General features: G+C 39.5%; 1 protein-coding gene across 1 annotated transcript in view; it reads left to right on the top strand.

Moving 5' to 3' along the window:
• LOC145652027 (NACHT, LRR and PYD domains-containing protein 3-like) overlaps positions 1 to 16,058 on the top strand; it is a 51,587-nt gene that overhangs the window by 16,120 nt on the left and 19,409 nt on the right. Inside the window, exons 6-11 of the mRNA XM_081701138.1 lie at positions 1,855 to 3,885; positions 5,849 to 7,879; positions 8,224 to 11,005; positions 11,706 to 11,977; positions 14,114 to 14,155; positions 15,331 to 16,058. The exon at positions 15,331 to 16,058 is cut by the window's right edge and continues 1,064 nt beyond it. Coding sequence (XP_081557264.1) covers positions 10,917 to 11,005; positions 11,706 to 11,977; positions 14,114 to 14,155; positions 15,331 to 16,058 — 1,131 coding nt within the window. The 5' untranslated portion in view covers positions 1,855 to 3,885; positions 5,849 to 7,879; positions 8,224 to 10,916. The remainder of the gene's footprint in view (positions 1 to 1,854; positions 3,886 to 5,848; positions 7,880 to 8,223; positions 11,006 to 11,705; positions 11,978 to 14,113; positions 14,156 to 15,330) is intronic.

The raw sequence follows: 16,058 nt of genomic DNA, 5'->3' as shown, positions 1-16,058 counted from the left end.
ATAGGTGTTCTTCCCTTTCAGACATTTTTACTCAATTCTCGCTAATTAATTAATTTAGCCATAGTTGTCTCTTGGCTAGTTAGCGTTAGCTAAGTTGTGTGTGTGTGTGTAGGTCTGGGTCTCTTGGTTACTCAGTCCTCTTTATTGCAAGTCATCCTTCTCTACTCAACTTATTTAAATTTATAATTTGTCTTTTTTTCTTTCTTCTCTCCTTCCTTTTTCATTTGTCCGCAAGTCTGCTACTTGTCTTACGATGTCAAAGATTTGTTTTATTCATTAATCAGCAAACTTCACATTTAATCATTAAGTTGGACATAATGGCAAGTATATCTGAAACAATGGCATTCGGTCCCTGCACAAAATATGAACTAATTTAATTTGGTAATTAATCAGTAATAATTGAAAATCATTTCCTTACGTTTATGATCATGCCCCCTGTTAATATTTCATAAATGTATGTAATTTTGCTACAGATGAATCCTGTAACACACTCTGTATGTGTGTGTATGTGTATGCTTAATTAAGATATGGTATAAACACACACACACAGAGGGAGATATGGTATAAACACACACACACAGAGGGAGATATGGTATAAACACACACACACACAGAGGGAGATATGGTATAAACACACACACACACATGCACACAGAGGGAGATATGGTATAAACACATACACACACACAGAGGGAGATATGGTATAAACACACACACAGAGGGAGATATGGTATAAACACACACACACAGAGGGAGATATGGTATAAACACACACACACACACAGAGGGAGATATGGTATAAACACACACACAGAGGGAGATATGGTATAAACACACACACACACACAGAGGGAGATATGGTATAAACACACACACAGAGGGAGATATGGTATAAACACACACACACAGAGGGAGATATGGTATAAACACACACACACACACAGAGGGAGATATGGTATAAACACACACACAGAGGGAGATATGGTATAAACACACACACACACACGCACAGAGGGAGATATGGTATAAACACACACACACACAGAGGGAGATATGGTATAAACACACACACACACAGAGGGAGCAATGGTATAAACACACACACAGAGAGGGAGATATGGTATAAACACACACACACACACAGAGGGAGATATGGTATAAACACACACAGAGGGAGCTATGGTATAAACATACACATACACACACACACAGAGGGAGATATGGTATAAACACACACACACAGAGGGAGATATGGTATAAACACACACACACACACACACAGAGGGAGATATGGTATAAACACACACACACACGCACAGAGGGAGATATGGTATAAACACATACAGAGGGAGCTATGGTATAAACACACACACACACACACACAGAGGGAGATATGGTATAAACACACACAGAGGGAGCTATGGTATAAACATACACACACACACACACATACACACAAAGGGAGCTATGGTATAACACACATACACAGAGGGAGATATTGTATAAACTTGCACACATAGGTAGATATGTTATAAACACACACACAGAGGGCGATTTGCTAATCGTAACAAGACAAGGCTTGTTCTTCTACTCTTGTGATGTAATGGCACTTAAAAATTCTCATACTGGCTTGGTTCTTTCTAAAGAGAAAAAAGGTGCAACCAGATTATTGTTCAGATAGAAACAGACAGTGTGTGTACAGGTGAACTCCAGTGAAGAAACAGAGAGTGTGTGTACAGGTGTATTTATAGTAATAACATTGCTTATTATGATGAGCTACAGTGATGAAAACTGCAGTAGTGAAACAAGAGATAAAGTGAGTGTTTTAACATAAATTAATGTTATCTGCTGTAGTTCTGTAAACTCTGGACATCCTGATGAAGACAGAACCAGACATTCTTCCTGAAGACTTGCAGACTGAACCCAGTAAAGGTAACACTGTCCTCATGTTTCGTAGATATTGCTGTAATCTCGTGTGTTTCTCTCTGTTAGTAATTATGACCTTCAGTAAGATTCATAAAACCAACCATACGGCCAGATTCAGAAAACCAATCATGTAAACTTAAGGTCAAATTCACATGCCAGAATGCCTAGATCTGCAAGACTTATTAAAAGTCCACATTCCTGGAATACTGGATTTTAACCTTTCCTGTACAAAGTGTTCGCTTTGCACTGCAACAAGACCAAACTCAAATAAGGAAAATATTCTTTATTAATTCTCATGAATCCAACAAGATATTTGATTGTGTGGACTATGAATCCACAGTGCCCCTTAGTGACTGTAAAAGGTTCTTCAACCTGAACTGTTCTGAGTCCCTCTTTATAAATGTATGTTAACTTTCCCTGTTTTTGAAAGGCTCTGAGCTCGAGCAGAGACGGAGTCCCAGTATGGTGAATGCAGTTTACCTATGAATTAACCTGTCATTGCTGTATTCGCATATTAACCTTTATACTTGCTATTATGTGATTACCTCTTCATTTCAAGTATAATAGACAGAGGAACACTATTTGATCTATTAATATGAGAAGTTATAATATTTGTGTAACAATCATGCTTTCTCTTAATGAAAAATGTAACTGTTTCCTATATATAGTTATGAGCTTTATATTGGTGGTAAGAACTTTTTCTTTTCATTTAGAAATATGTGGACTAAGTGCTCAGGTGAAATTAGTGTGATAAAATTGTTCCCACCTATTATGGCTTAAATGACATGTGACGGCCCGAGTGCCGCAGGGCAAGGAGCAGAGCGCACAGACCTCTCTCGACGGAGACACACACTTATTAACGTAAAAAACAAAAGATAAACAACACACGTTAACGGCATTCACACGCAACATCCAGTACACCATGAACATCTACTGTGAACACACCTAACATTTAACATGAACAATGACCGACTGCAAACTACACACAAACAGGCATTTAAATACATACATAAACGAAACCAAGAACTGGGTGCAGGTGTGTGCTAAAAGGGGGCGTGGTTACAAACAAGTCAGCATGAACAGTTAACAGTGAGCCCACTGCACGCGGTGGGCCATACCACGTGATCAGAGGGAAGGAGAGCATACCATGACAAGACGATTACCACCCAACCCCAAGTAGCAATATATCAGTATGTGTTCCAGTTGTTTATTCCCCCTTTCTTTCCTTTTTACTATATTGAATTAATCGTGTCTTGTAAGCTAACTCGAGATTAATGCCTGAATGAATCAAAGCCTGAGACTGAGACAAAAAAACTATGAATATGCATGAACAGAGCTGTTGAGCCAATCCTTCCACGCTGCCCCCGAGATCAGTAGTTAAAAATCAATTCTCAGTATCGGACAGTCAGTTCAAACTCTACAAAAAGATACTTAAAGTCTGCACCTCTCACGAGAAGAATTACGTACTTATAATAGTGTTTTATTTCATATGTTTGTCTTAGACCTAATCTGCAAATGTGGCTAAACTCATTTAATTTGCTCTTCACTATGCCGTAAACTTAATCAGCTTCTTTTTGTTGTTGGTAGAATTAGGATTTGTTCTGTTTGGCCAACAGTAATTAGTTTTAATTTAGCCAAGCACCAGCCTTAGGTTTATAACAGTCTACATCACCTGGCTACAAACCTGTGTACTTCCTGAAATACCTTTACAAAATTTCAGGAACTTTGGCGAAGTTCAGGGCAGTCCAAAAGATTCGGCTTGGCCCATTTTGCCGACTTGGAAAAACTTGGGTGATGAACTAGGGCCGCTGACAGCACAGAGAAAAGTCTGGGATTACGTGTGGCATAAATTCATCCAGAATTCAGCCATTCCGAAACTCTGCAACCTCTCCCTGAGTGGACTGATCATTTGGCCCTTCACTGACTCTGAAATGTAAGATCTTCTGCTTCATTCACAGGGTAAGCCATGAGCCATCGTTCACATTGATAATTCTGTACTGATTTATTTTTTTTCTCCTGTTAGCTCAGATAGTAACCTCAGGTCTAAGTTCCCATTAGGATTCCCCAGATAGGTGTTCTTCCCTTTCAGACATTTTTACTCAATTCTCGCTAATTAATTAATTTAGCCATAGTTGTCTCTTGGCTAGTTAGCGTTAGCTAAGTTGTGTGTGTGTGTGTAGGTCTGGGTCTCTTGGTTACTCAGTCCTCTTTATTGCAAGTCATCCTTCTCTACTCAACTTATTTAAATTTATAATTTGTCTTTTTTTCTTTCTTCTCTCCTTCCTTTTTCATTTGTCCGCAAGTCTGCTACTTGTCTTACGATGTCAAAGATTTGTTTTATTCATTAATCAGCAAACTTCACATTTAATCATTAAGTTGGACATAATGGCAAGTATATCTGAAACAATGGCATTCGGTCCCTGCACAAAATATGAACTAATTTAATTTGGTAATTAATCAGTAATAATTGAAAATCATTTCCTTACGTTTATGATCATGCCCCCTGTTAATATTTCATAAATGTATGTAATTTTGCTACAGATGAATCCTGTAACACACTCTGTATGTGTGTGTATGTGTATGCTTAATTAAGATATGGTATAAACACACACACACAGAGGGAGATATGGTATAAACACACACACACAGAGGGAGATATGGTATAAACACACACACACACAGAGGGAGATATGGTATAAACACACACACACACATGCACACAGAGGGAGATATGGTATAAACACATACACACACACAGAGGGAGATATGGTATAAACACACACACAGAGGGAGATATGGTATAAACACACACACACAGAGGGAGATATGGTATAAACACACACACACACACAGAGGGAGATATGGTATAAACACACACACAGAGGGAGATATGGTATAAACACACACACACACACAGAGGGAGATATGGTATAAACACACACACAGAGGGAGATATGGTATAAACACACACACACAGAGGGAGATATGGTATAAACACACACACACACACAGAGGGAGATATGGTATAAACACACACACAGAGGGAGATATGGTATAAACACACACACACACACGCACAGAGGGAGATATGGTATAAACACACACACACACAGAGGGAGATATGGTATAAACACACACACACACAGAGGGAGCAATGGTATAAACACACACACAGAGAGGGAGATATGGTATAAACACACACACACACACAGAGGGAGATATGGTATAAACACACACAGAGGGAGCTATGGTATAAACATACACATACACACACACACAGAGGGAGATATGGTATAAACACACACACACAGAGGGAGATATGGTATAAACACACACACACACACACACAGAGGGAGATATGGTATAAACACACACACACACGCACAGAGGGAGATATGGTATAAACACATACAGAGGGAGCTATGGTATAAACACACACACACACACACACAGAGGGAGATATGGTATAAACACACACAGAGGGAGCTATGGTATAAACATACACACACACACACACATACACACAAAGGGAGCTATGGTATAACACACATACACAGAGGGAGATATTGTATAAACTTGCACACATAGGTAGATATGTTATAAACACACACACAGAGGGCGATTTGCTAATCGTAACAAGACAAGGCTTGTTCTTCTACTCTTGTGATGTAATGGCACTTAAAAATTCTCATACTGGCTTGGTTCTTTCTAAAGAGAAAAAAGGTGCAACCAGATTATTGTTCAGATAGAAACAGACAGTGTGTGTACAGGTGAACTCCAGTGAAGAAACAGAGAGTGTGTGTACAGGTGTATTTATAGTAATAACATTGCTTATTATGATGAGCTACAGTGATGAAAACTGCAGTAGTGAAACAAGAGATAAAGTGAGTGTTTTAACATAAATTAATGTTATCTGCTGTAGTTCTGTAAACTCTGGACATCCTGATGAAGACAGAACCAGACATTCTTCCTGAAGACTTGCAGACTGAACCCAGTAAAGGTAACACTGTCCTCATGTTTCGTAGATATTGCTGTAATCTCGTGTGTTTCTCTCTGTTAGTAATTATGACCTTCAGTAAGATTCATAAAACCAACCATACGGCCAGATTCAGAAAACCAATCATGTAAACTTAAGGTCAAATTCACATGCCAGAATGCCTAGATCTGCAAGACTTATTAAAAGTCCACATTCCTGGAATACTGGATTTTAACCTTTCCTGTACAAAGTGTTCGCTTTGCACTGCAACAAGACCAAACTCAAATAAGGAAAATATTCTTTATTAATTCTCATGAATCCAACAAGATATTTGATTGTGTGGACTATGAATCCACAGTGCCCCTTAGTGACTGTAAAAGGTTCTTCAACCTGAACTGTTCTGAGTCCCTCTTTATAAATGTATGTTAACTTTCCCTGTTTTTGAAAGGCTCTGAGCTCGAGCAGAGACGGAGTCCCAGTATGGTGAATGCAGTTTACCTATGAATTAACCTGTCATTGCTGTATTCGCATATTAACCTTTATACTTGCTATTATGTGATTACCTCTTCATTTCAAGTATAATAGACAGAGGAACACTATTTGATCTATTAATATGAGAAGTTATAATATTTGTGTAACAATCATGCTTTCTCTTAATGAAAAATGTAACTGTTTCCTATATATAGTTATGAGCTTTATATTGGTGGTAAGAACTTTTTCTTTTCATTTAGAAATATGTGGACTAAGTGCTCAGGTGAAATTAGTGTGATAAAATTGTTCCCACCTATTATGGCTTAAATGACATGTGACGGCCCGAGTGCCGCAGGGCAAGGAGCAGAGCGCACAGACCTCTCTCGACGGAGACACACACTTATTAACGTAAAAAACAAAAGATAAACAACACACGTTAACGGCATTCACACGCAACATCCAGTACACCATGAACATCTACTGTGAACACACCTAACATTTAACATGAACAATGACCGACTGCAAACTACACACAAACAGGCATTTAAATACATACATAAACGAAACCAAGAACTGGGTGCAGGTGTGTGCTAAAAGGGGGCGTGGTTACAAACAAGTCAGCATGAACAGTTAACAGTGAGCCCACTGCACGCGGTGGGCCATACCACGTGATCAGAGGGAAGGAGAGCATACCATGACAAGACGATTACCACCCAACCCCAAGTAGCAATATATCAGTATGTGTTCCAGTTGTTTATTCCCCCTTTCTTTCCTTTTTACTATATTGAATTAATCGTGTCTTGTAAGCTAACTCGAGATTAATGCCTGAATGAATCAAAGCCTGAGACTGAGACAAAAAAACTATGAATATGCATGAACAGAGCTGTTGAGCCAATCCTTCCACGCTGCCCCCGAGATCAGTAGTTAAAAATCAATTCTCAGTATCGGACAGTCAGTTCAAACTCTACAAAAAGATACTTAAAGTCTGCACCTCTCACGAGAAGAATTACGTACTTATAATAGTGTTTTATTTCATATGTTTGTCTTAGACCTAATCTGCAAATGTGGCTAAACTCATTTAATTTGCTCTTCACTATGCCGTAAACTTAATCAGCTTCTTTTTGTTGTTGGTAGAATTAGGATTTGTTCTGTTTGGCCAACAGTAATTAGTTTTAATTTAGCCAAGCACCAGCCTTAGGTTTATAACAGTCTACATCACCTGGCTACAAACCTGTGTACTTCCTGAAATACCTTTACAAAATTTCAGGAACTTTGGCGAAGTTCAGGGCAGTCCAAAAGATTCGGCTTGGCCCATTTTGCCGACTTGGAAAAACTTGGGTGATGAACTAGGGCCGCTGACAGCACAGAGAAAAGTCTGGGATTACGTGTGGCATAAATTCATCCAGAATTCAGCCATTCCGAAACTCTGCAACCTCTCCCTGAGTGGACTGATCATTTGGCCCTTCACTGACTCTGAAATGTAAGATCTTCTGCTTCATTCACAGGGTAAGCCATGAGCCATCGTTCACATTGATAATTCTGTACTGATTTATTTTTTTTCTCCTGTTAGCTCAGATAGTAACCTCAGGTCTAAGTTCCCATTAGGATTCCCCAGATAGGTGTTCTTCCCTTTCAGACATTTTTACTCAATTCTCGCTAATTAATTAATTTAGCCATAGTTGTCTCTTGGCTAGTTAGCGTTAGCTAAGTTGTGTGTGTGTGTGTAGGTCTGGGTCTCTTGGTTACTCAGTCCTCTTTATTGCAAGTCATCCTTCTCTACTCAACTTATTTAAATTTATAATTTGTCTTTTTTTCTTTCTTCTCTCCTTCCTTTTTCATTTGTCCGCAAGTCTGCTACTTGTCTTACGATGTCAAAGATTTGTTTTATTCATTAATCAGCAAACTTCACATTTAATCATTAAGTTGGACATAATGGCAAGTATATCTGAAACAATGGCATTCGGTCCCTGCACAAAATATGAACTAATTTAATTTGGTAATTAATCAGTAATAATTGAAAATCATTTCCTTACGTTTATGATCATGCCCCCTGTTAATATTTCATAAATGTATGTAATTTTGCTACAGATGAATCCTGTAACACACTCTGTATGTGTGTGTATGTGTATGCTTAATTAAAAGGAGACATGGCTCCTAGCCATAGTACAGACTGTTCAAACTATCCTGACTCATGTATATGACATGCAGCCGTCTTCATTGTCTGTCTGTCTGTATGTATATACTGTATATGATTTACAGCCGTCTTCATTGTCTGTGTGTGTTTACTGTATATGGCTTACAGCCGTCTTCATTGTCTGTGTGTATATACTGTATATGACTTACAGCCGTCTTCATTGTCTGTGTTTGTATAATGTATATGATTTACAGCGTCTTCATTCTGTGTGTGTTTACTGTATATGACATACAGCCGTCTTCATTGTCTGTGTGTGTTTACTGTATATGACTTACAGCCGTCTTCATTGTCTGTGTGTGTTTACTGTATATGATTTACCGCCGTCTTCATTGTCTGTGTGTATATACTGTATATGACTTACAGCCGTCTTCATTGTCTGTGTTTGTATACTGTATATGATTTACAGCCGTCTTCATTGTCTGTGTGTGCGTTTACTGTATATGACTTACAGCCGTCTTTACTGTCTGTGTGTGTGTATATACTGAATGTGACATACATTCTTTAGAACCCCCTAAAGACACCAACACTTTCTGAAGTCTTCATATAGAATTTCTCTGATGTTCTGTACAGGCCTGCCAAGATACACAATAACAGATAAACTAAGACATTTATTAAGACTCTGCTGGCTATGTGGTCTCCTGTAACTCAGGTAAGGCTTTGACCTTAAGTAAAGAAGTTAAGGTGCTAGTAACACCTAGGTCATGAGTTTGATTCACAGGGTGCACATGTACTGTCACACTGATACACATGTAAGCCACTCTGTAGAAGAGTGTCTGTAAATGTGTGTGAACAAATAAACCCATTAAATCCTGGATAAGGCTAATTTCTTATCGGGTAACTCCATCACAATTGTCAGATTTTCCTAACTGTTGTACCAAGGGTCGATTTCACACAGACACCTATAACAGAGAGCCACAAACATTTTTGCTACACATTTACATACTTCCCCACATATTTTTTCCTGGGTTAAATTTCCTGTATTCAAGATCAATATTTTTTACTCATACTTGTTTTTGAGAAAGACTTGCTACCTCTGAAATAATGTGGATGAACCTTTTTATTACTGTTGTATTTCGGTTGAATGTTGCTTCAGTTTGGTTATGGACAACCAAGAGAAAACAATTCCAACATTTGAAAGTAATCACTAGGGGGGAATTTTTCAAATTTTCATTAAACTGTCTCATTGAATTTGTGGTGGCTGGTATATTTAAGTAAGAATACATAATTTTGATATTTTCTTTGTTCAGCTAGTTTGATTGTCACTGGGCTGTGCCAGACCCACAGGCTGTGTGTTGTGTTGTGTGTCTGCACCAGAACAGTGTAAATGCATTGTAAGGCTCATCCTTTAGTAGTGTGCAGGTCATACCCCAGTCTACAGGACTACACATACAGTCTGATTACACAAACAGTCTGAGTTCAGGTACAGTCTAATTTCAAATAGATGCCACAAATGTATACAGAAAACACACATCAGCGCATAAACAGCATCAGCAAGCTGAAATAGAAGAAAACTCAACAATAATTAATGATCAGAAACATAACAATCAATTGAATAAAACCAATACAAGAAATAGAACTCAGTATTGCAGGGGAATACAGGGGAAAAGCTCATATTTACATTCACTATTGTCCTTCAGTTGACCAAGAGGCACAGGGAGAATCATCAGTCTCCTTGTGGATGTTCTGGGAATCACTGAAACAGACCTGTGTGCACTTATTCCATAAAGTTGCATGCAGTGTGTTTGTTCAACTCAGGAATTGTTTATTAGAGAACAACAGGCCCCCAGTTCTCAATTCCACCCTGAAACATGAGGTGTTGTATCTTACATGGGGTTAAGGACAGTGTCTATATCCCTGTCACATCTGGTCCTCCATGTGGATTGGGTGTAGGGGTGGATGGTGTCTATATCCCTGTCACATCTGGTCCTCCATGTTGATTGGGTGTAGGGGTGGATGGTGTCTATATCCTGTCACATCTGGTCCTCCATGTTGATTGGGTGTAGGGTTGGATGGTGTCTATATCCCTGTCACATCTGGTCCTCCATGTTGATTGGGTGTAGGGGTGGATGGTGTCTATATCTCTGTCACATCTGGTCCTCCATGTTGATTGGGTGTAGGGGTGGATGGTGTCTATATCTCTGTCACATCTGGTCCTCCATGTTGATTGGGTGTAGGGGTGGATGGTGTCTATATCTCTGTCACATCTGGTCCTGCATGTTGATTGGGTGTAGGGGTGGATGGTGTCTATATCCTGTCACATCTGGTCCTCCATGTGGATTGGGTGTAGGGGTGGATGGTGTCTATATCCTGTCACATCTGGTCCTCCATGTTGATTGGGTGTAGGGGTGGATGGTGTCTATATCCTGTCACATCTGGTCCTCCTTCCAGCAGCAGTCTGTGGGCCACCTCCCATCTCACCCTCACAGGCCTGTTCGCTGGTAACTGAATATAAAGTTTGATTTTGTATATCACACAACTTTGAAAATCATCTCATTGTATCAGCCGGGATTTCACATCTTATTCAGTAACATTCCAATGCGTTTTCTTAATTGTGAAAGCCTATTAACTCCTTCCCCACCAGTAAGACTGCTTTGTAATCAATGTTTTCCTGTCTGTAAATGTGTGCTTCTATACTGCCATCTTGTGGTCACTGATGGACATTTCAATGTCCATGGTGCCATTTGTGTAAAAATAAATAATCTATTATAGTCATATGACATTAGTGATGGGCAGATCATCAATAACTGCCCTTCTAATTTTAATGTGAATTTAAATATGTGTATTCAGAGTAAAACAAGCAGACTGTATGACCTCAGACTATCAGTGTTTTCATAACAGACCCACACAGTGGTAGTGAGAGATGACCAAAACAGGTAAAACCCAGTGAACACACATCAACACTTTACTCACTCCTCTCTACATCACTCACACAGCACACTTCACCCAACACACTCACATTCACTCCTCTCTCCATCAATCACACAGCACTTCTCCCAACACACTCACATTCACTCCTCTGTCACTCACACAGCACACTTCACCCAACACACTCACATTCATTTCTCTCTACATCCCTGCACTGTGAACATAAAATGTTTGTGAACCTTCAGTAAACTGTTGCCCTTCTTCACATTGCAGGATGGACAAAGAACAGCTTCTCTTCACTTTAAATGACCTGGAGACAGAAGACCTGAACATATTCCAGTGGTATCTGAAAAACGGTGTGGAAGGTTTCCTGTGTATCCCAAAGTCTCAGCTGGAGAAATCTAACATACCTGACACTGTGGACAAGATGGTGCAGAAATATGGCTCAGATGGAGCTGTGGAGATCACACTGATCATCCTGAAGAAGATGAACCACAACCAACTGGCTGAGAGCCTGAGAATCCAACACAGTGCAAATAAAGCAGGTGAAATCATATTCACTTTTTAAACTCACTATTTCAGCATTTTATATGCTGATAGCATTTGGTTTTGTTTTGTTAGTGAACTCAATAGACAAAGAATGTAGTGGAAAACAATGCTTAGTTAATTTATACACACAGCACAGCCAGTGACATGGGCAGGGAGGGAGGGAGACGTGAGTGGTGAGGTCAAGAGTCTTTATTGCCCTGTGTGCTGAGGTCAAGAGTCTTTATTGCCCTGTGTGCTGAGGTCAAGAGTCTTTATTGCCCTGTGTGCTGAGGTCAAGAGTCTTTATTGCCCTGTGTGCTGAGGTCAAGAGTCTTTATTGCCCTGTGTGCTGAGGTCAGGTGTCTTTACTGCCCTGTGTGCTGAGGTCAGGTGTCTTTATTGCCCTGTGTGCTGAGGTCAGGTGTCTTTATTGCCCTGTGTGCTGAGGTCAGATGTCTTTATTGCCCTGTGTGCTGAGGTCAAGAGTCTTTATTGCCTTGTGTTGAGGTGAAGTGTCTTTATTGCCCTGTGTGCTGAGGTGAAGTGTCTTTATTGCCCTGTGTGCTGAGGTCAAGAGTCTTTATTGCCCTGTGTACTGAGGTCAAGAGTCTTTATTGCCCTGTGTACTGAGGTCAAGAGTCTTTATTGCCCTGTGTGCTGAGGTCAGGTGTCTTTATTGCCCTGTGTGCTGAGGTTAAGTGTCTTTATTGCCCTGTGTGCTGAGGTCAAGTGTCTTTATTGACAGCACTGGGGTAGAAACTGTTCTTCAGCCTGACCGCACTCGGGTAGAAATTGTTTTTCATGTTATCCTAATACTTAGGTGCAAACACCAGATCATTGGGACTAAAACCTGTGCTGTCCTGAACAACTTCACAAATGGCAAATAATAACCATGGGAGACCTTCTTCAGTCAAGCTCTACACAATAAGACTGTAGAAGAGACCACAATGGAACTTCTCCACACATCACCTCCAGCCAAATCATTATATACAATAACAGTGTCAGCAGGCACTGGAAGTGATGGGCACACACCCACCACAACTGTCAGTTACACAGTCAGAAGAGAGGAGTAAAGGCACCTCAGTAAAACCCATGTTGACACCCCTCACCAACACTTGATGTCCTGTAGCTGTTTGGTCAGACAGACTGAGCAACTCCATTGTCTCTGAGGATGAAACGGGGACACCACACTCCTGACCAGAGAGAGATACAATTCCCTCTGTAAGAAAAGGACTATATTGTTGCACTTGAACAGAATGTAGAATCAGAGCCAAATGCTGCTGTCACTAACGCTCCTCCCCCCACAAGTCACATGGTATGGCCTGCCATGTGCAGGGGGATTCATATGTGTACTGTTTTGTAACCATGCCCCCTGGGCTTGCACACACATGCACAGGGTTTAATGTTGTGTGTTAGTTTGTCTATTTAAACACCTGTCTGTGTCTGCACCCTTGTTGGTCATTGTAACTATGTAGCTATGTCGCTACTTTTGTGTAACTATCGATATATGTAAACATCGCTGTAGCTATAATCACCATTATCACCATTTCATGTGTATGTGTTAGTGGGTCAAATGTTCGTGTTATCATGTTCACCATAGATGTTGTATGTGAGTGCCACCTTTGTCGTCTGTGTAATGTTAATAAATGTCTTGCACTGTTGAGGAAGTCTGTGTGTCAGTGTTACAGCCACTATGCCACTATGTAGAATAGCTGGCCAATATTCTCTTCTAGTTCCCTTTCCCTTACTGTTTACATATTTACTTCATATATTCAAAGAACCTAATGTTCTTTTATAAGTGATCTCAATTAATTTACAAAGTAGAATGAGGCAACACTCAAAATCATCTGGTATATTAATAAACAAACATTGCAAACAATAAGTTTTGAATAACAAATGTTCATTAGTAACAATGACACAAGGGATGTCATTCTCAGTTTAAACATGAGCAAATCAAAAATGTAGTCCAGTAATGATGAACAATGTGTTTGGCACAGACTGTATAACTTACAAAATGCATAATAACAAATGTGCAGGTCTTCTCAAACATAGCAGTCACAACCAAAAATTGCACACAGGACTCACTCACAGTTAATAAAGTGGGTTTTGTGTTTTATATTTTCTGCTCTTTACTCTGATGTCTTCTCTCACAGGTGGAGACAAATGTGAAGTTTCGACTGCTAAGAGTCCAGCAGGTAAATTCAACCCAGTCACACTTTTAGGCATGAAAATATATTAAACTTTAAACAACATGAATATATATATTACAGCTTTAAACAACATGACAGTAGTGTATGTGATGTGCGTATGTGAACGATGACAGTAGTGCATGATATTCATCGTTCACACACGCACATCACATACATTACATATACTACTGTCAGCCTGCAGTTATTATACAGTCCCTCAGATACAGCACGTTATAGTTCTGAAAATAAATAAACCTCAAAATTATTGCACAGCTTCAAATGTTGTTACACCTGTTAATATAATTCCACAGTCTAAAAGAATTGTAGCTGTCTAGATCTAGCTACTTAAATCTTTACTGAAGAAGGTATGAGCACATTTTTTAAATGATTCAATTACATACAGGAACTGTAAAGGTTAAAGCACGACAATAGTGAGAAATCTCCCTAACAGCATGAGGAAGAAACCTTGAGAGGATACAAGAGTCAAAAGTTTGGGGGCATCCTCCTCTGTTTGACATACAGCACCTCAACAGAAACAATACAAACAATAAAGAACAAAATACCTCGTCATTAACACACTGAACACTGGTAGACACGTCACCTCTCCCATAGTGTTTCAGTACCTTGTCATTAACACACTGAGCACTGGTAGACACGTCACCTCTCCCATAGTGTTTCAGTACCTCGTCATTAACACACTGAGCACTTGTAGACATGTCACCTCTCCCATAGTGTTTCAGTACCTCATCATTAACACACTGAACACTGGTAGACATATATAACCTGTTACAGCCCAGCATACATAAGACAGTTAGTGCACAAGTAAAGCCCTGCACACACTCTGTGGTTATGAGCTAATGGAGGTAGCACTGACCAAAGAGAGAAGGCAAAGCAGAGCTGCAGAAAATAAGAACTAAGATCCAGCTTGGTTCAGTTAAAGACTCATTGAGCCATTACAGACTGTTCCATCTCATAACAATGATCAAAACTTTGAATATCATTTGGAGTCTTTTTGATGTCTCCTTTGGTAGTACTACTGATAGTTATTCTACTCTGCAGTGGTAAACAAACTTCAGAGAGAACATGATATAAAGTTAACATTTTGAAACTACACTAAACAGGCACTTTCCTTATTCACAGGTTATATGAATCACAACTTTTTTCTTCCCACTTTTTAACAGGTGGAGGAAAAAGTGATCTCAGTAGTAGGAGAATGAAAATAAAATATAAGGAAAAATATGAGAAGTTGTATGAGGAGGCTACAATAGAATGTGATCGTGTGCCTATAAAAGACACTTACACTGAAGTTTACATGATCAAAGGATGCACAGGAGGAGTGAACACAAAGCATGAAGTGAGACAGGTGGAGGACTTTTACCCCAACACAGAAGAAACACCAGTCACACTCAGTGACCTCTTCAAAGTGCAGTCTACTGAAAACAAGCGTGGTACTAAAGTCCTGACATTGGGAATAGCTGGAGTGGGAAAAACAGTCTCTGTGCACAAGTTCATTCTTGACTGGGCTGAAGAGAAGTGCAACCAGGACATAAATTTTATCATGTACCTCCCATTTCGAGAGCTGAACTTGATCAAGGATGAAAAGTACAGCCTCTCAAAACTACTTCTTTACTTCCATCAAGAACTCCATTCTGGAGATGAAAAGGAGATATTAAATGAAAAACTTCGGCTGCTTTTCATACTGGATGGACTGGATGAAAGTAGAATTCCTCTAGATCTTCATCAGAAGAAAGTATCTAATGTGAATGAGAAGACTACTCTTGATAAACTAATAACAAACCTCATAAATGGAGAACTGCTTCCTTCTGCTCTCCTCTGGATCACTTCACGACCTGCAGCAGTCAGTAAGATAAATTACCAATACTTTAACCCTGTTACAGAAATCCGTGGA

This window comes from Electrophorus electricus, chromosome 1 (assembly GCF_041902795.1).
Source record: "Electrophorus electricus isolate QZ-2024a chromosome 1, ASM4190279v1, whole genome shotgun sequence".
In the NCBI taxonomy this organism is placed as follows: domain Eukaryota; kingdom Metazoa; phylum Chordata; class Actinopteri; order Gymnotiformes; family Gymnotidae; genus Electrophorus; species Electrophorus electricus.
Note: the sequence above shows the minus strand (reverse complement) of the source record. Positions and strands in the feature narration are given on the sequence as shown.